This window comes from Mixophyes fleayi, chromosome 7 (assembly GCF_038048845.1).
Source record: "Mixophyes fleayi isolate aMixFle1 chromosome 7, aMixFle1.hap1, whole genome shotgun sequence".
NCBI classification, from domain to species: domain Eukaryota; kingdom Metazoa; phylum Chordata; class Amphibia; order Anura; family Limnodynastidae; genus Mixophyes; species Mixophyes fleayi.
The window spans coordinates 36,675,330-36,695,370 of NC_134408.1; the positions used below are offsets into that span (position 1 = coordinate 36,675,330).

The window sequence follows — 20,041 nt, forward strand, 5'->3', positions numbered from 1 at the left end:
AATATGTTCAATAATTAAAACTGATAACATGGTATAGAAGTGTTTTTTGTTAGTCTAGTCATTTTGTAGAATGTACTAAATAAATGATAAATAGAATGTGATTGGTTGCTATAAGCAAGATCTACACTTTTTCAAACCCGCAGTTTAGATCAGGCCTGTCCAACCTGCGGCCCTCCAGGTGTTGTGAAACTACAAGCCCCAGCATGCTTTGTCGGTAGACAAACAGTTGATAGCTGGAAGGGCATGCTGGGACTTGTAGTTTCACAACACCTGGAGGGCCGCAGGTTGGACAGGCCTGCCCTAGATGGTGTAACAGAAACATTTCCAGACCTGTGTCATGAGTTTTTCAGTCCCTAGCTACAACCATTATACTCCACAACATGTAAACGGATTTGTGCCATTCACCTCATTTGGGCACAAAGATCTTTAGAGGTTTCATGTTTCATTATTTGTAAATCTGATAGTTATATACCCAGTGATGATTTAGGGGTACTGAGCAACAATCATTGGCGCTGTCCACCTGAATTATTTGCTTGGGCAGAACAGGCTCTCCATTGGTACTCGCAGGGACGGCTAAATTATCACTGCATGTACTGTACATGCACTGAGGCCGTAATGCCGGCACACCCACTTTACTCATTTAAACGCTAGTCTTGCTATGTTGTCCCTTTATATTTATTGTTTTTGTGCTGCCCATGGTGCAAAATGCGCCTTCCTGGCAACGTAGCGATCTAACAAAATTCTCATGCTTGCAAAGGCCTTGTCTTCGCATGCACAAGCAGCTACAAAGTGCAACAGTAGGTGAATCAACGTCAAAAATGCGAAAAAGCAGCTTCTGTATCGGGACACACCTTTTTGCCCCCGACAGATGGACCTTCTGTATGTGCAGGTGCACTGTGCCACTGGGAAGGTCTAGCACCTGGTCAAACCTTTCATTCCATGTACCAATTAGACTGACTCATCCTACGTGGGTTTGAAAGAGAACCACAGTTTTGAAGATGTCCCTCTTGTGGGTAATGCAAACACTCCCTAGTACCTATATGCAAGATTGAGTGCAACCAGAGGACAGGTTGTCAAAAAAAAAACCTCCTGCCAAAATCAACAATGGTTTACATCAGTGTTACTCTCAGTAAAACGTATCCATTTATATGGCCGTATGTGCCCAATAGATGGCTTATTTGCTCTTTAAACACCAGGGGGTAAATGTATCATACCCCGGTTTTTGCAACTCGCGGGAGATCGGCGAAAGGGAAACTTTACAAGGCAGCGCCGCTTTAAATTTAAGCTGCGAAGACGCCAATCTCCCGCGAGTTGCAAAAACCGGGGTATGATACATTTACCCCCAGATGAGAATTAAAATTAAATTTGGTCTGTACAACAGTGACTCAAGTGCTTCATAGATGAATTCAGGACATGCTACAAATAACACACACTTACATACCTGTGAGATCCAACAGCACCTGATTGACGCTCAACTTGTTTACACTGGTGCTGAATGCTGCAGTGAGGGAGGTCTTTAATATAGCTAATAACAGTTTCTCTTCCTGTAGTAATATCTGTCTCTTGTCTGGTGTGACATTGATATCAACACATTCTGCAAATAAAAAACACAAGGTTTTAAGATACTGTTATTTTTTCCTTAAAATATAAAAAAATAAAAGACGTATTTTCCTATCATAATCTACAGTAAGTGTGAAAGAAATGTATCTTTGGCCACAGCCAAACTTTATTGTCTGCATCGCAAATTTAAAAATATAGAACACACAATGCGGAAAATGATCACATAAAGTTGATTGGCTGTTGGAGAGCAAAGGGAGGCAGACAGCACCCTATTAGATCACAGACCTGGATGCCTTTTCAACTTGCATTTAAAGTAATTTGTAACAAGTCTGCATCAAAATCAGTCCATAATTTGGTATGAGAGAGAGCATGCATTTGAATGCATTGTGAAATATGGATTGCCATGTAGTATATTTTAAAGTCTGGTAGGTCAAGACCAGGATCCATGATATACCAATTTAGAGGTTTCATTTTCATTTGAGGAAGTTTCCCATCCCAAATAAATGTAGATGTACATATTATCTAAAGAGGGGAAGTCAGTATAAGGGACTCTAAAAGGAAGGGTGTGAAATTAATATAATGATCTATGCTCATTTTAATAGCTCTACCTAACCATAAGATAAAGAGTTAGTCAAATATATAATTAGATATTTTATCTGGGAAGATTGCGAATTAAATTTAAACTTAGATTCAAGGAGATTTAAGCTTGAAATCTAGGACTTGTGTCTTAGAAGGGTTCCATTCAAAACCAGATGGTGAGCTGTGTATCCTACTTTCCTCGGATACACAGCTCAGAGTGAGTTTTTTGGGCAAGTAAGGGTGAGAAGAGTATCTTCAGCATAAAGTGCAATTTTGGATTCACTTTTGCCAAGGCGAATGGCCAAAATCTCTGGATTTGCTGTAGTTTTTGCAGCATGAGGTTCAACGACCAGGACAAAGATCAAGGGTGAGAGCCAAAAATCCTGCCTTGTGCTGTTCGATATTTTGAAAGAACTAGATAGTAAGTTATTAATACAGAGAAACACAGAAGGGTTCTGATATAATACGATGCCACAAAAGAAATTGTCTGATTCCAATATGGAATAAGGTCAATGTCATCCAATTCCAGCTAACTCTATCTGAACACTCTCTGTGTCAAAAGGCCAAAAGTGTGAGTCTTCGTAGTCATTACGATAATAGGGACAAAGAGGACTTGGCCTAGATGTATTAGGTAGGGAATAACACCACTTAATTTAATTGCAAAGATTTTCACAAATAATTTTAAGTCAACATTAAGTAAAGAGATAGGACAATAATTTGCATGTAAGGTATGCCCTCCTTATGAACCACACCACTCATGTGCTATGGTGCATCTGAAATGCTTTGGTTGTATAACAAGGGAATTCCATGGACCGTAGGCAGCTTTTTTTAGTTTTTTACATTTGGCCAACTGTAGTGGATATAATAAGTCTACACAACAACAACAAATTGTAGGTGTTTGTGATATAAAGCCTACAATCAAGAAAAGTCACGTCAGAACTTTCCCACCTCAATGTGACCCTGCAACCAACAAAATATAAGTGAAAAACAAAAAGTGTCTACACACCTAAACTAATACTTTGTGGAATCACCTTTTACTTTTATTCTAGCAGTGAGACTTTTTGAATAAGTCTCTATCAACTTCACACACCTGGACTTTACAATTCTGTCGCACACTTCCCTGCAAAAAAGTTCAAGTTCCATCAAATTGCGCGAGTGATCACCTGCGCACTCCTTAGGTGATTCAACAAGTTTTCATTGAGGTCTGGGCACTGACTGGGCCTTTCCAAGACTTCATCATCCTATTCTGTATCCAATCCTTGGTTGACTTGGATGTTATGCATTGGATCATTTTCATGTAGGAAAGTGAAATTACTCTTCATCTTCAGCTTCCCAACAGAGTCCAGCAGGATTCGTGTCAAAATATCTTTATATTTGGAGCTATTCATTTTGCCCTTTATCCTGACTCCAGCCCCTCTCCCAGCTGAAGAAAAGCAGTCCCAAAGTATGATGCTGCCACCACCATTCTTCATAGCAGGTATGGTGTTCTTTGGGTGATGAACATTTCTTACAAATAAGGCCAAAAAGTTCAACCTTGGTCTCATCAGACTAAAACATTTTCCCATATGATTTGGAGTAGTTGAATGTATTTTTGCAGCAATAAGGCTTGGTTGTTTTCTGAGAAATGGCTTCTGTCTTGCCACCCTACCCCATAGCCCAAACATATGCAGAATACAGGAGATTGTTATCACACGTAGGGAGTGACCAGATCCTGCCAGAAATTCCTGCAGCTCCTTATATGTTTCGGTAGGTATCTTGGTAGCCTTCTTGATGAATTTTCTACTTGTCCTTTCATCTACTTTGGAGGGACATCCTGATCTTCGCAATGTCCCTGTTGCGACACAATTTCTATACTTATTGATGATAGTCTCCACAGTGTTCCACGGTACATGGGATGCCTTTGAAATTCTTTCTTTTTTACCACCATCCTGATTGGTAATTTTCAGCAATGTGATCCCATAGATATTTTGAAAGCTACTTGCAGACCATGACTGCCTAATAGGATGCAACCTAGAAAACTGCAAGGAAATCCTACAGGAACAGCTGTTTATATTTGGGGTTAATCACAATAACTTTAATTGTTGGCAGGTGTATGCCAATTACCTTTGAACATGAATCTGAATGTGATTGATTAACTCTGACCACAGCTAGAGTCCCATTACAATAGGGTGTGCAGAGCTCGGGTATTGTAGGTTTTTATTTTCACTTATTTTTCATTAAAAAATGTCTGGTTTTCACTTGAATTCTGCATCATAAATGCAACTTCCTTATAGGTGTGTAGACTTTTTTATACCCACTGTAAGCAGTGGCCTCTTATTTCTTTTTCTCTCTGTTAATACCTGGTCTTGTTTTACTAGTCTGTTTGTTCCCAATTGTAAAGCACTACAAGTATGCTGGCACTATATAAATATATTTGAATAAGTAATAATACATAGATGGGGAGAAGGAGACGTCTCAGACATAAATGGGACATTTGTAGTATTTGTAGACCTCTGTATCCTATAAGGCACTTTCAAATGCAAAACAAAAAGCAAAACATTCACCATTTCCATCACACACTTAGTTATGCCCCCACATCCTCCAATGTGCTTATAGAATCAGTTTCATTTTGCCTACAGAGTTAATCCTTGGAGCTATAAGGCCTTACATGTCACAAAACATGGCAAGTTTTACCTGCAGTGCTCAAGGGTTTACATAGTGGGCAGTATGAAATGGAATCCACAAGTACTACAAAGAACACGGTAGAATGGCTACAAGTGCATGGAGGAATAAGAGGCTATTAGTGTTTATAGTAAACGTAGATGTTTGGGGTATGTGAGGACTGCAATCACAGGTGTGTTACATGTATGTATGGTGCTTCTCTTAACACCCTGTTCAATTATAATGTTCTGCCTGATGTAAACTGCTGCAAATAAATAAATAAAAAAAATGCCAGCTTGTTACATTATATAAAGGACTGATGACTTATGGGAGTTGAACACTAAGGGCCTGAGTGATTAAGGAGAGCAAAACATAAAAAAGTGTTACTTTGCACCTTGGCAAATCCATGTTGTATTGGAGGGGGAGGTAAATTTAACATGTGGGGGACAGGTTTAGAGTTGGGCTGGGGCATGTCCTAGAGCTACTTTAAATTTCAATGTAAAAATAAAGTTATTAATCATTTATGAGCTACATGAAAAAACAGCCAGTATTAAGCTTGTATGCAAAATAATAAACTCATTTGCACCCCTTGCATTTGTAACATGATTTGTCCCGGTTAACATTTACTCCTTTTTGTGCGTTACTTCCTTAATGACTCAGACCCTAGCTGTATAATTACACTTATATAGAAATGTATAATGCTTGCCAAAAGATCAAAGTGATATTATTAACATAGTTACATCATTTTAGTAACAGACAAAACCACACCTTCTTAATTTGGTTAGAAAAGGAGCTAGATATTTCAGATTTCTAAAAGGCACACTAACAATCCTTCCACCCCTGCATTTTGTACCAATGCAAAAAAAAAATAAGTGGAATAGCTTGAAATAGATTCTATAAGGTCATTCATAGGCGTTTTTGCCTCTGTTCCCTCATCTCATTTTGTTAATCTCATTCAAACATAAGTAAAGAGGAGATGCACTTAATTCCCCAAGTTTTCTTACATGTTTATAGACAAATAGCATAAAACAAAGGCCGGGTACACACTATACAAAATTCCTCCCGATGCGATATCCTTAACGATATTACAAACTATTAAAAAAGAAAAAGTCCTGATCAGCATGCCAATTCATGTGTACGCACTGAACACATTTTATAAGATTTACCATCAGATCTGTGCTCTTCATCTGTCATAACCAATGGCTGACTCTGCACACTCCATAGAGATCTATGGACACTGCCAATCATGAGTGCGTACACACTGCAGGATTGTAACATAGTTCCATCGCTGAACGACATTTTTAGTCCGCTTTAAAAATCAAATTAAACGATAATCGTTCATCGTTGCCGAACGGTCGTTTATCGTTTGATTGGGCCGATAAAACACTGTACTGTGCATCCAGCCTTAGTCTCTCATGTGCAGTCCTCCTGTTCTGGGCGCATATATATATATATATAAAGCAGACCTTTGAAGCTGACAAACACAGGCTACCACAAATAAATGATGATAATAATACTACTCTGGTGACTTGGTGAGAAGTCATATTGATGTCAGAATCATTAAATAATAAATTATCACTCAATAAAGCATAAAGTGGTAAGTTACTTGTTAGAGGGCCACTATGTCTACTAGATCGAGTCTCGCTAACAATAAAAGTCAGTGACTTTGAAGCAACTCGTTAAAATTGGCAGTATATCAATAAGCCTTTCATTCTGCTGAGCAGAGACCTCATATAATACCATTTACACAAATGAATGCGTTGTCTTTTGGGTATTAAAAGCATGACCCAGGCCATCTGTAGGAGAGAATGGAGTGATATATCGCAAGCTGATGCATGAGATATTCAGTTCATGACTTTGTAACATTATATTAAAAGTTCAGCCTTAACCATATTGGATGGTAACCTGGCATCTGAGTCACTGTTTCTATATAAATCCAATAGAATAATTTTTTTTTCTTCGCTCCTAAATTTTCTTTTGGTCAACTCATAACTGCATATAAAGCTCAATAACTACTCTACCACTTAGGATAAAATTGAGAATTGGCTCTTCCATGAATTAACAACTCACCGGAATTTACGGAAACATTGATAACGACAAACGGATACTGATGTCTGTTGAAGGTATGATACACCTCGTTCACAACCTTAGACACCTGAGTAACAGAAAGCATACCGACATGTTAATACTATGCTGTGCTTCTTACAACATAACAGAAGGAAATCTGAACTAGTCAAAATGCATTTTTCAGAAACATTATATAAAAGTAAAAAGTATGTCTGTCCTGGAAACCCAATTCTGTATCAAATATACTGTTAACCATTTAATTAGATATATGTCTAGAACGGGGCCCTAGTATTAGGTCAACTGAAACACAGTTCAATAAATTGTGATCAGTGTATGAATGGGGACAAATCTACTATAAATTATTTTAGGCAATTTTTGTTCCATTCAGCGCTGCTAAAGAACCAACGTCATGTCTGTGTGCTGCCCCATTGCATCTGGCCTTTATGTAAGTGAATGAGTCATGACCAATAGCAAATTATATCAAAACAAGATCACATGTGTAGGAAAAGAAGACCAAATTGACACTCAGGTAGTTAAAGCAAGTTACCTTAGCTGGGTCACAAGGACGCTGGTTGATGAAGTAAAATTGTCTGTCAGTCGCACTTCTTCCCACACCATGGTCAGATCGAGATATATATCCTGTAATACTGCAATGTAGTGCATTATTAAGAAAAGTTGGGCTACCAACACACATCATCAATCTGGTACTCCCATCCTGGGTGTGTGAGACATCTCACCAGGGTGTCCATACACAAGCAGAAATGATTTCTGCCAGATTTGCCCATACTTGTATGGGTAAATTTGAAAGGCCGCCAATTGGCAGCATCCAACAAGTCACCATTAGTGTCATCAGTCAATGTCCACATACATAGACAAATGCAGTCATAGTACAACTGCATGTACAGACCATAGGCAAACCGAGAGGAGTTTCTAGTGCCTGGAAACCCCCCTCCAAGCCTGGGGCACTGTATAATTGAGGTGGCTGGACCCTGCTCCCACTTCACACGGCTCTGCTTGAAAAGTGAGAGCTGCGTGCACCTAACAGTAGTGCACGCAGCATTGCCCATGTATATTATGAGGATAGGAAGAGTTGGAGAGCAGACAAGCACGGTCTAAAATTATAGCCACGCCCCCATGCATGCTGGTCACGCCCACTGGCGGCAGGTGAGGAAACACCTCTCTACAAATCCTGCGTTTGCCCCAGCCATTAATACAATAAATGCTGATGAGGAATGAGGGTCTTTTTCTGCTCACATAGGCTGCAATTTACAGGCAATTAGGCCTAAGGGCAAACTGGAAAAATCACAGTGTTTATGGGCAATCTTAAAGTAGTCATAGACACAAGGGCCTGAGTCATTAAGGAGAGCAAAGCAAAAAATAAGAGTAACTTTGCACCTTGGCAAAACCATGTTGCATTGGAGGGGGAAGTAAATTTAAAATGTGGAGACAGATTTATATTTGGGGAACGGTATGTCCTAGAACAACTTTAAATTTCAATGTAAATGTTCAATGTAAAGCTATCAAGTATTTGTGTGCTACATAAAAAAAGCAGCCAGTATTTTCCTTACATGCAAAATAATCAGATAAATTGCACCCCTTGCATTGTAACATGGTTTGTCCCGGGTCAAAATTACTCCTTTTTTTGCCTTGTTCTCCTTAATGACTCAGGCCCAAAGTTTTTTCACATTTTAAAATACCTTTATATACAATTAGACAAAATGTAAAATTACGGCACATACATTGCAATCACAATTTTAGAAAAACCACATTTTTGTAAGAATGTTAAGATCACAAATAAACAATCGTCCCTAACATTATAATATTTTTTTCATATGATTAGAACACAAACGCTTTAAAAGAAATTCAATTCAACCACTTCTGATTGAACTTTTTCACCATACCCGACACATTATGACAATTTAGACATCTACATCTGATGAGGTTTAATTCAAAGTCATCCACACATTTTTTTATTTTTATTTAACAGTACGATTAAAAATGATAATGTCTGTAGCATATACATATGGAGAAAAATAACTACTTGTACAATGAGGCACTTCTAGGGCTGTTTGAGAATTCAAACTTCAAATTAATGTTTTCCAAAGGATCCAGTTAGAAGTCTGATCACATGGCCACTCCAAAAACCTATTAAATTGACACAATCCAACTTGAACTTTTATTTTTATTTAAAACCTGGTTTGTTAAAAAATAATATATTAAAATGTTAAAATGTATCGGGCACTGAGAATTTCTAATAAATAAATATTTATGTCTTCACGACTCAGGTTTTATATTACAAGCTACATAGAGTGTATCTCTGAAAGTACTAGACATTCCTGATCTGAGATGTCCTGGAGATCTAAATTCAACATGAGCCATGCAAGAATCGTAAAAGTAACAAATGTAGCAAATTATTTAGTTAGTAGATTAGCAGCATCGACATCTGGTTATCTTCTCGAGCTTTATATATGTCAATTCCCAACCTTCTAAGGAATGGGTGCTCAATCCACTCAAAATATAACTGTAAAAGGTAACACGGATATCATTGTCATCATAAGAGAAATTTCTCTGGGCTTATATGCTTTGTTTGATGGTATCCCTAATATATTGTGGAGATCTAAACTTGCTATGAGTAACACTAAGGAATGTAGCCAGACCTGTAATAATGACACAGTGAATGTTTGATTTCACAAACTGTATAGTTAATGGGCTGGCAGTGATAGTTCATTGCTGTCTATAGGCTAGCTTACATGATAGATCCACAGGTATCTAGTATTCTGGTATATCTGGCATTGATAATGTTATAGAAAGAGCCAGTGTTTTTGTTGACAAATGTCTAAGAATATTGTCAGACGCCGTCCCCGCTGATCTCCTGTCAGACGGGGAACGGACATCTGACCTCCCGGCGGCAGCTTCCGGCTTCCTCTGTATTTTCGGGCGCATGCGCCCTGCCCTTCGCTCCGTTGCTAGGCAACGGGACGCCGCTGCCTTCTCCAATCACCGCCTCCTCCTCTCCGCCAATCAGTGCATCATGACCTTTATTTAAACCTGTCTCTGGCGCCATTAGGGTGCCAGAGTAACAGGTTCACCACCAGTGTTCCTGGCTTCCACACTCCCTTGTTTTCCCTGAGTATCCTGCTTCCTGTTTACTGTTGTGACCCCGGCTTGGCGACCATCCTCTTCCTCTGTGTGACCCATTCTGTACCGTGACTTCGGCTTGGCGACTACTCTACTGGATTTCCCTTTTGTACCTGATATCCCTGATTGCTGTGACCCGGAACCGTCTGACCTCTCTACGCTACACTGGTAACTGGCTAATAGGACCGCGACCTGCGTGCTCTCTGCTGCGAAGTCCAAACCTCCTTGCGGGGGCCCCTGGTGAACACCAGGGGCACGTTAGACTCCGCGCCTGTTTGACCAGTTGCGCTAATACCGGTTAGTGTCTATTTCTCTTCAGCCTTCATAGGCCTACAGCGTGACAAATATATGTATCAACATTTTCGTCCAAAACCTGGGATACACTAGATTTAAAAACATTGGATGTAATTGTGGTAAACTCCAATACATAACTGGTTACAAGTGATGTTAATTAACTTTCCGCAAGTATTAAACTGTTGGAGCAGAAATTGGCGATATTGTCAAGGTGGCCTAGAGATGATCCAAATCTGGATACGTTGCCTCAATGACTAAGCACAGAGCAAAACGTATGTCAGAACCAGTGACATCATACTGGTGCTACCTCAGCGCGCTAAACAGCTTATACATGTAGAGTGATTAGTATCAATAGCGGCTTCATTAGAGGGTGGGTGTCTCAGACATCTTACCTCTCTATGGTCACCAGACATCAGTGTGCGATGTGTGGGACGTAGAGGCTTTAAAACGATGAAAGCACTGAAAATATGTTACAGTAACTTAAATTATGTTCTTTGTCGGGTAATGTGGAGAGGAAGAGGGACAAAAAATTAAAACAAATTCTATAAATAAAAACAACCGACGGGCATCCAGACAGGCTGAGCACTTTTGATCCCACAAAGTAGTTCTAGCATTTGTACTAGGAGAATAGGCAGAGACAAAGCATTGGTTTAAGTCTCCTGCGAGATGGGAAGAACATTTCTGTCACCTCATATTATATGTACTGGAGTTCCACATATTTTCCTGCTGGCTGTGGACATAATTGTAAATAAATACATTTATTGCTAGAGAGCACATCATTAATCACATATTCAGGAATGTACTAGACTTGCAATACAATTCACTTTTAATGTCATGCATGAAAATAGCCGATAACTAGATCCCTGTGCACTGTACACATCATACATGTACCTTGTAATGTGCACCACATAACCCATGTAAAAAAGTGCAAAAGAAAACAGTGGCAGCAACAATACTTACTTATAGAAGCCATCTGGTAAGTCTGTAGGGTTCAGTCCATACTCTTCACAAACACTTTCACTAGGAGGCAGCTGAACAAAAGGAATCAAGCTCTGCAGCTGGCAAGGAGAGATAGAAAATACAGACTGATCAGCTCATCATCATCATTTATTTATTTATTCAGAACCCTGGTCGTTATTAGGACATGCAGCTATTAGTATACGTCATTGTCCTCCATAATGCAGTTCACTTTCTATGACAAATAGCCTGAATTTGGCATGAATGAGGCCCTTGTCCCCTGATCATCTAAGCTGACTGCCTGTATTGGAAAACACTTGCTAAACTGCTATTCTCTGTCTGAAGTATTGACATGAACCACACTGAGCAGGTATGACGAGGGAGGGGGATTAAGCTCACTAATTCAAAGTGTGTGGGACGTAGGTCTCATTGGTTCCTCTATATGGAAGTGAAATGGGCAACATCGTTATTGAGACAAACGTACCTGTTTTTGTCCAAACACAGCACCTATGTTCTCCTTCATGCTGCTTGTAGTGCCGCTCGAGCACACCACTGGAGTCCTCTTCCCTTGCCCCACCTGATTGGTGCAGTTTATACGAACCCCCGATGAAATGATACAGTACGCCTGTAACACTTGTACCATTTTTGCAAATTCCTTAAAAAGAAAGCGAAGGTGGCTTACTATACAATATATCAATTCTGCATTACTATTTATAATTCATATGTAGCTTAGCAGATGTTGCAGTTCCAGAGACCAGAGCTGTAACTTAGAATTCTAGCGCCTGGGGCGAGAAAGACAAATGCCGCCCCCCTAGCCCTCAATTTTAACCAAATTAAACTAAAATATTCCTAAATTGCGCCCCCCCCCCTTCCGCGTTGCGCCCTGGGCGGTTGCCCCTGTCGCACAGCCCTAGTTACGGCCCTGCCAGAGACACAAAGATTTTTGCTATTCATACGTTGGCAGCTTGACCCACAGTGATCTTTTCCATTTACTAACAGAACCCATCGTAACCAATAGAGAACAAAACAAAACTTACTTACTGATATGCTTTTCCATGCTCTAGTTCACCAAAGCTGGTTGCTTGCTATGAGTTACAACACATTTACAGTTTGTTAGTAAATAACCCCCATTATCCGTTCCATAAACCATTCACTGGGAAAGCATGGCTGCATTTTGAAATGAAGCCATAAAGTGTTCCTGCTCAGGACTCTGAGCCTCTCCTGACTTGTTCTGCCCCCATTCCCAGCCACATACCTTCTTGGTGTTCCGCTGGAACTCTTTGTACCGCACCGGCAGGGTATAGAAGAGCTGTTGTATACTGACTGTTGTCCCTTGTTGTCGAGGGAGTGGAGATTTCTGAACGATTTTTCCATTATGATCAAAAACCAAACGGGTGCCCACATTAACTGATTTATGGCAGGTGAAGATTGCCAAATCGCTATCGGAAAAAGCAAACAAAACAAAAAGGTCACATTGTATAGCCGTATCCTTGATTTACAGGAACACATTAGACTTACTACCAATAACTCTGCATTACTTCACTAATACACAGTGTACAGTAAATATAGTGCATAAACATAAAATAGAATATAAATGATTCCAAAATAAAAATGCCTATTCTATTAATATTAACATCATGCAGTCAATATAACACCAACAACATTATAATTCATCAATACAGTCTTATATACACTTATTTTTACCTTAAAGCACACAATGAACTTAAAGCTTCTCCTCGGAAACCAAATGTCTCTACGCTAATCAGGTCAGAGAAATCTTGCAACTTGGATGTATGATGTTTTAGGGCTAAAAAGATAAACAGGAAACACTGAACCATAGCAAGCTATTCAACATTGATTATTGCATTATTTAGATTCAACTAAAGTCAATCCATGACAGTGCAGGATATAAGAAAACTAACAGACCATCAGTAAATTATGCAGTTCAAATACCCAAATGAAAATATGATCTGCAAACCATTACTTTTGCTTTTGAACCAGCTAGTCTGCAGTATTAAAGACATCAGGTTTATAAAATATACCAGTAATACGCAGAGTTTGCTGCTTGGCAAGGTCTGTTAAAATCGAGAAAGGAATGATGGTTTGTGAAATAACAGCAGTTAGTGAGTCATTGTATTTTAGAAATTAAACTCAAATTAATAGGGAGGAACTCTTTTTTTAATACATCAAATACTATCTACATATCTTGGCTGCCATTTATTTCAGACATGCTGACTTTGTTATGTAAGTTACAGAGCTGCTCTGCTATGTGCACTGGATACACCTGTATATGTTTTATATCCCAGATTAAGTGATCTGGAGAGCACAGAATCAAGCCGGATCGACAAAGCAACGTAGTTAGTGAAAGCTGCAGCAAGGAGTGAACAATTCATCAAATTGAAGGTTGACAACACAGTTAATCTTCTTGCTTTGTTTTGTTTTCACATTACTCATTGCTTGCCAAAGATGAATAGCGGCAGCAAGCGGGTATGTTTACTAAACTGCAGGATTGAAAAAGTGGAGATGTTGCCAATAGCAACCAATCAGATTCTAGTTATCATTTATTTTGTACATTCTAAAAAATGACAGCTAGAATGTGATTGGTTGCTATAGGCAACATCTCCACTTTTTCAATCCCGCAGTTTAGTAAATATGCCCCTAGGTCTTTTAAACAACATCATCAAGAGAATTCTGCAGACCTTCTAACTATGGTGAAACAAAGCTATAAAATTATAAATTTACGCAGAAGTCTACATTGTTACTGTTTATATTGGAATAAATGTCCCTATGGGGTATGATTTCCTCCTTTAGCCATGATGTATTATCAGGTTTCCCAGTGCTGCAGAAATTAGGTTGTTGTATCATTATTAATCAACTGATAACATTGTCCCTATATCTCATGGAGCCGACAGTAGACCCCGAGAGTGAATACAGCAACAGAAGTAACCAGATGAGACCTGCACACAAAGTGCCTGATTCATGCCCGGTTGCCAAAAAATAAAAGACTATGGAGCTTGTGCGTAGGTCTGACCGTCTTCAAATCCAAACGTACATAGTCACACACACACCAGACTACAGCATATGCACAAGTGCATGTACAATAAAAGGTGCATTAAAATAAATTGCAATTTATAATAAAAGTTCTTAACGGTCTAATCATTAAAATAAATGTTTGTATTTCTTTTTACAATAAATACATAAAGATGCTTGCAATGCATCCTGTACATACAAATCATTTTTATAGTCTATCTTGCTTGCATACAGATGTTTTGTGCTAGCTAGTGTCAAGCATACGTGTACTTTAAAATCAAATACCCTGCCATGTAAGTTATCACTATCAGTCAGCATTTACACCTGCCCCGAAGTAGGTGCAAATGTTACAGCTGAAAAAAGTTGCACTTATGGAAAACCAGGACTTGAATAGTTCACATCTGCGTTGAAATGCCGTTACTGTACACAGGCTACGTTAGTCAGCCCCTTCCACCTCTCAAATCAGGCAGTCGTAAGTGTCATTTGCATTCTCGCATGAATTGCATGTATTAGGTCAGTTTCTGCGCATGCGCAAAGCTATTTCACACCAGGGGGTAAATGTATCATAGTCCGGTTTTTTTCAACTCGCCGTAAGTTTGCCTTTACAAGCCAGCGCCGCTTTAAATCTTAGCTGTCAACTCGCCGATTTACGGTGAGTTGAAAAAACCGGACTATGATACATTTACCCCCAGATATGCTACGCAAATGGACTTATGTCTGAACATGAATTAGGCCCAAAGTGATTCCAAGTCAGTACACAGAGACAAAAATATTTATTACGGGATTATACCTTGCATTTAAAAGCAGAGAACACAAGGCACTTTCTTGTCAATGCTCTTTTAAAAATAAACTGAGCCCTAGTGTTATAGCTTCCGTGAAAATTACCAAACAACTCTTTATTCAATACGTTAAAGTACTAGAAATACTTATCCATAAACGATCGGGATCCACTTTACTTGTGTAACATAAGGTCTTTCTTACCAGTTACTAATTATTACAGAATGAATTCTTACACACTCACAGAGCCTTACAATGTAAATTGTTGTCCTTTTGATTCACCTTTTTTTTTTTCTTAGAGAATATTACTTACTTAAGCCTTCGAAATTATGTTCCTCTACCCCACATCCATTGTCAGAGACTTCTATGAATTCTGCTCCAAACTCCTTCAGCTTTATATCTAAAATACAAGAATAAGTCTAGTAAGTTAAATATCATCCCTCTACAAGATGAAATATTAGCTTGTTAGGTGTGTTTGTCTAGGGACGAGAGCACTTATTCATTCTTTAAAGCTTGAGACACATGGACAAGTAGAGGAGGGAGAGGACAGCTAGATTATAAATAGCAGCATGGAGTATTTCAGCTCAGCTTATTCCTGCGTGTCCATGTGCAGGCAAGTTTGAAGTGGAAAGGGCTACAGCAGAAAATAAAACATCAAGACATTAATAATAGCACAGAGCAGTTATGTGACACATCTGTCAAACTGGTGCAGGAAGACTGTGTGGTCAAATATATCTCTATATAAGACCAAGTTCATAACACAACTTGTTTCAGATTCTAGATGATTTATTAGTTGATGGATTTTGTCACTGTGATCATCACTGTTATGACGGCCTCAATTCGGCTTGTTTTTCTTTTCTTGTAAAATTATATATTTAAAGAAGGATTTTGCTCTTTGGGAGCAAACAAATTTTTTTGCTCCACTATTTTGGGTGACAGGTCTTCATTCCACTATTTACATCAATTCATACCACCATCTGTGTATTACTAAGCTGACGAATATACATGGAATAATATGGCTATTATGCTCTCTGCCACTGCTGTGCAACCTGCTGCCTTGCGAGGTGGGAGGTGCTTCTGTAACACAGCACACAGGGAGTGACTGATATCTTGGCAGACCTTCTTTGCAGAAATGCACCATGTGAATTCATAAATAGGGAACTAGGCTAACTATGTCACAGCAGCTCAAATGACTGCATTCTTAGCTGTGGGGCCAACAAATGAACGCATCAGGACACTGTTCTACAGATGTCGTTGGAGCAGTCACTATATAAAATAAAGCTGAGAGCTAATACTTTACCTTTTAACGCCTTCAGTGCCAAGGACGAGTGGGACTTGTCCTCCACATACAGCCTTAAACTGCTAAGGACGAATTCACTTGTCCTTAACACTTATGGGGTTAAAGATGTAAAACATAATACTTACCCATCCCCCACCAGTATTTCTTGTCAGTAGGGGTCAGGAGAAGAGTCGACTAAAGATGACAGATCGTGCAGCGCTCACCACACTAGAGAAAAAAAATCTCAAGAACCAGGGGATGGGAGATGGGCATGATCTCCCCCATCCAGGCACTACATACTCAGGGGCTTCCTCATTTGAAAGAGGAGAGTCTTTCCATTAAGGACATGACCTCTTAGAAGATATTGTCCACCCTACACTAGAGAAAGCATTAATAAGTCCAATGTGGGAAGAGGGCACATATTTTAGTCCCAAGTGTTACTGTAAACACGTATGGAATAAATATTATATTTTGCATTTATCCAGTATTAAAAATACCCATGTCTTAAAATACAAGATTTTTCAAACATGTGTTAAAGGTATACTTTAAGGTGCTGCTTGAAGACAGCTGTAGTGGCATATTAACAATACTGTTCAAACATGCATAAGAACAGCCTTTTAGGAGCAATCTGGGAACAGATAAGTTACATCAGCAAGCCTTGAACAGCCAGTTTGGTTAGAAAACATCACCTTAAAAAGTCTTACCAATACTAGTGGCTCCAGCGTCAATGCTGTTCTCCAGTAGCTCTTTTACTGCAGTTGCGAGACTTAACACGACTTGACCAGAACAGATTTGATGGACAGACTTGCGATCAATCGGCTTTATCGCTTTAGCCAGTTCAGTGCTGAAATTTAGCAAAATAATTAATAGTCAGAATATGTAAAGGAACATATTGAAAGCATAAGCTGTATGTGCTATTTAAAAGAAAATTATTATCTCCCAAACTTGTGGATCAAGAATGTATTTGGAAAAAGAGCACCCGAACATTACTACAATTTTACCATTTGTCCAAATGCCGGGTGCTCCACAGACCATTCAAAACAAATATTAGTAATGGATAATACAACTCTGAATGCCTACACCAGGGGTGGCCAACCAGTCAGAGACCAAGAGCCAAAAAAATATCTACAGGTACCGCAAAGAGTCAACTTTACCTTTTATATGTGTGTGCCTATACATATACCCAGTATAAACACTTGAACCTTACACACATACATTGAAAATAAAACATAATTTACAATATCTTGCTAAACAAAAAAGAAAGCATCCAACATTGCTAAAATGTTCAGAATAATCATAAAATCAGCACAGCTCTGCACTGCACAGCTATTACCTCGCTACTGTGTCCAGCAGAGGAGGGTTCAAAGGGCTACTTATAGTCTCTTCACAGAAGCTCATTCTGGATCTGGATCAACAATCCCTCATACCTCTTTACATGCCCATTAGATTTACCCACATGCCCCTTGCATACACATCAGCCTCCCCACTTGTCATCAGACCTATCCACGTGCAATTAAATCTACCCACATGACTCAAAAATGCCCGTCAGATAGTTCCACATGCCAGTCAGACCTCCCCACGTGTCCCTTACATGCCCATCACAGCTCCCCATATGCCATTATACCTCTCCACATGCAAATCAGACCTCCCCATCTTCCACCAGATTTCACCACATTTCCCTAACATGCCATCAAACCTTCCCACATGCAAAAGATCTACCCACATTCCACTTACATGCCAACCGACCTCCACACATACCCCTGACATGTCCATGTCCATCAATCACCACACATGCTGTCAGATAAACCCAAATTCCTCATACATGCCATCAAACCTTCCCACCTGCCACCACATTTCACCACATGCCCCTTACATGCCATCAGACCTTCCCATATGTCCTTCAGCCTCCTCGCATGCCATCAGACACCCCCACATACCCTTGACATGCCTATCATTCTCCCCACATGCCATCAGATCTACCCTTATTCCACTTACATGCCATCAGACTTCCACACATACTCTTGACATGCCCATCAACCACCACACATGCCATCAGATAAACCCAAATTCCCCATACATGCCATCAGATCTCTCCACATGCATACAGACCTACACACATTTCACTACACTCTTCTCCACCTTCTTTGATTGAATTGTCTGTGACCTCCCTGCATTGTTTAGATTAGGACACAAGACACAACTGCTCACGGTCAGTCGAGCAGCAGAATGTTTTCCAATCTTCCCCTACCGACGCCTGGACAACTATATTTTGTTGATGCTCCCAGCTAGGAGCCACATTTCAAAGCTCAAAGAGCCACATTTGGAACTAGAAAATACTTCTACCCGGGGCGATTTAGGGGGGGGGGGGCAATTCAGGTCCCTTCCCCTTTTTCACACCTAAGGCTGCACAATATGTGCAGGTCCGTTTGGCTCCGATTGTGTTTTAAACACAATCAGAGCAGCCGGGCAGCCGGGCAGCACACTCTCCCTGCCTGTCTGTGCCGAACGGACCTGCACCCCCCCCCCCCCCGTGGATCCGCCACTGTCTAGAGCCACAGGTTGGCCACCGCTGGCCTACACCTTTTGATAATGTAATTGCCAAAACAAACCATAGCAACAGTAAACATTGCTTCTTTGTGATCTGTAGTTTTGTTTTTAAATTCACAGAAAAAGTTATTATTTCCATACTAAATCATATTATTTACAAAACAGTTACTTGCTTGTTCCCATTACAGCCCAATGGACACTAACTAACTTGTGGGTGACTAGAAAAAAAAAAGTCTATGGCAGGCAAGGGAGGGCTGACAAATATTAGCAGGGGGGGGGGGGGGGGCAAGATTCAATTCAGCAGCCTATTGGGAACATTTTAAAGCAAGGTGGCCCAGTGACACAGCCCAAGGAAGATGCTCCCGCTCTTCAGCCAGCCCGTGATGGCAGGATTAGAAAGACAACTAGTCCCCCCAAATAAATGGTGGATAGCAGACTTCCATTTCTGAATGAATATATCCATTTTTTGTATAGAAAGAAACTATGAGTTTCCTCACAAACACTATGTGGGCTAGGGAGGGTGGGATAACATATGCCATTTCAATATTATGTCAAGGTCTAGAAACCTTTATAAGCAAGTTGTCATAACTTTCCTCTAACAGCCTTCAGGTTTTGATTGCTGTATACTTTGCAGCAGAAAAATTTAAACAATAAGTTGCACTAATTATTCTCATTAGTTAATTACTCTCATTAGAAAAATTAGAAAAACATACTAAATGATGAAACTTTTCAGTAGCCTGGTGTTTCCAAGCTCATGTGACAGTGTAACTTACCAAGCTGGTTCCATATTACATTGCTAGCAAGCAGCCTGTGGAATTTGGTTGCATAAGAAGATCTGTCTGTATGATGCACAATATTAATGCAACCTGTGGCGCATAAAACCCGCGTTACTGTTTCCTTTACTGTATCGTCAGGAACCACTTAGCCCATTAACACTGACACAATTTACTCAGCTTCCAGCCCCTAGCTAGAGGACCAACCGGACTCACTTCATGGAAAGCTGTGGTCGCCACATTTGTTAAGGGCACCAGTAATTTAGCACCGGGTTAGAGAACATGTGGCTCCAGCTATTGTGATACTAAAGTCTCAGTACACTCCAGCACCGACATAGCTTTGACACAGTAGAGGACCGCACATTCAGCACATGCTGTGATACAGTATCATCCGGTTCCA

At 39.8% G+C, this 20,041-nt stretch overlaps 2 protein-coding genes across 2 annotated transcripts in view; one reads left to right on the plus strand and one right to left on the minus strand.

The window, feature by feature from the left end:
- The window catches only part of PMS2 (PMS1 homolog 2, mismatch repair system component), a 31,137-nt gene extending 11,142 nt beyond the window's left edge, over nucleotides 1-19,995 (minus strand). Inside the window, exons 1-10 of the mRNA XM_075179659.1 lie at nucleotides 19,642-19,995; nucleotides 17,026-17,165; nucleotides 15,356-15,442; nucleotides 12,940-13,042; nucleotides 12,491-12,674; nucleotides 11,720-11,890; nucleotides 11,239-11,336; nucleotides 7,394-7,493; nucleotides 6,850-6,934; nucleotides 1,442-1,594 (exon numbers count right to left, since the gene is read on the minus strand). Of these exons, the coding sequence (XP_075035760.1) occupies nucleotides 1,442-1,594; nucleotides 6,850-6,934; nucleotides 7,394-7,493; nucleotides 11,239-11,336; nucleotides 11,720-11,890; nucleotides 12,491-12,674; nucleotides 12,940-13,042; nucleotides 15,356-15,442; nucleotides 17,026-17,165; nucleotides 19,642-19,655 (1,135 nt within the window). The 5' untranslated portion in view covers nucleotides 19,656-19,995. The remainder of the gene's footprint in view (nucleotides 1-1,441; nucleotides 1,595-6,849; nucleotides 6,935-7,393; nucleotides 7,494-11,238; nucleotides 11,337-11,719; nucleotides 11,891-12,490; nucleotides 12,675-12,939; nucleotides 13,043-15,355; nucleotides 15,443-17,025; nucleotides 17,166-19,641) is intronic.
- The window catches only part of RSPH10B (radial spoke head 10 homolog B), an 804,204-nt gene that overhangs the window by 717,512 nt on the left and 66,651 nt on the right, over nucleotides 1-20,041 (plus strand). The gene's annotated exons all lie outside the window — the stretch shown is intronic.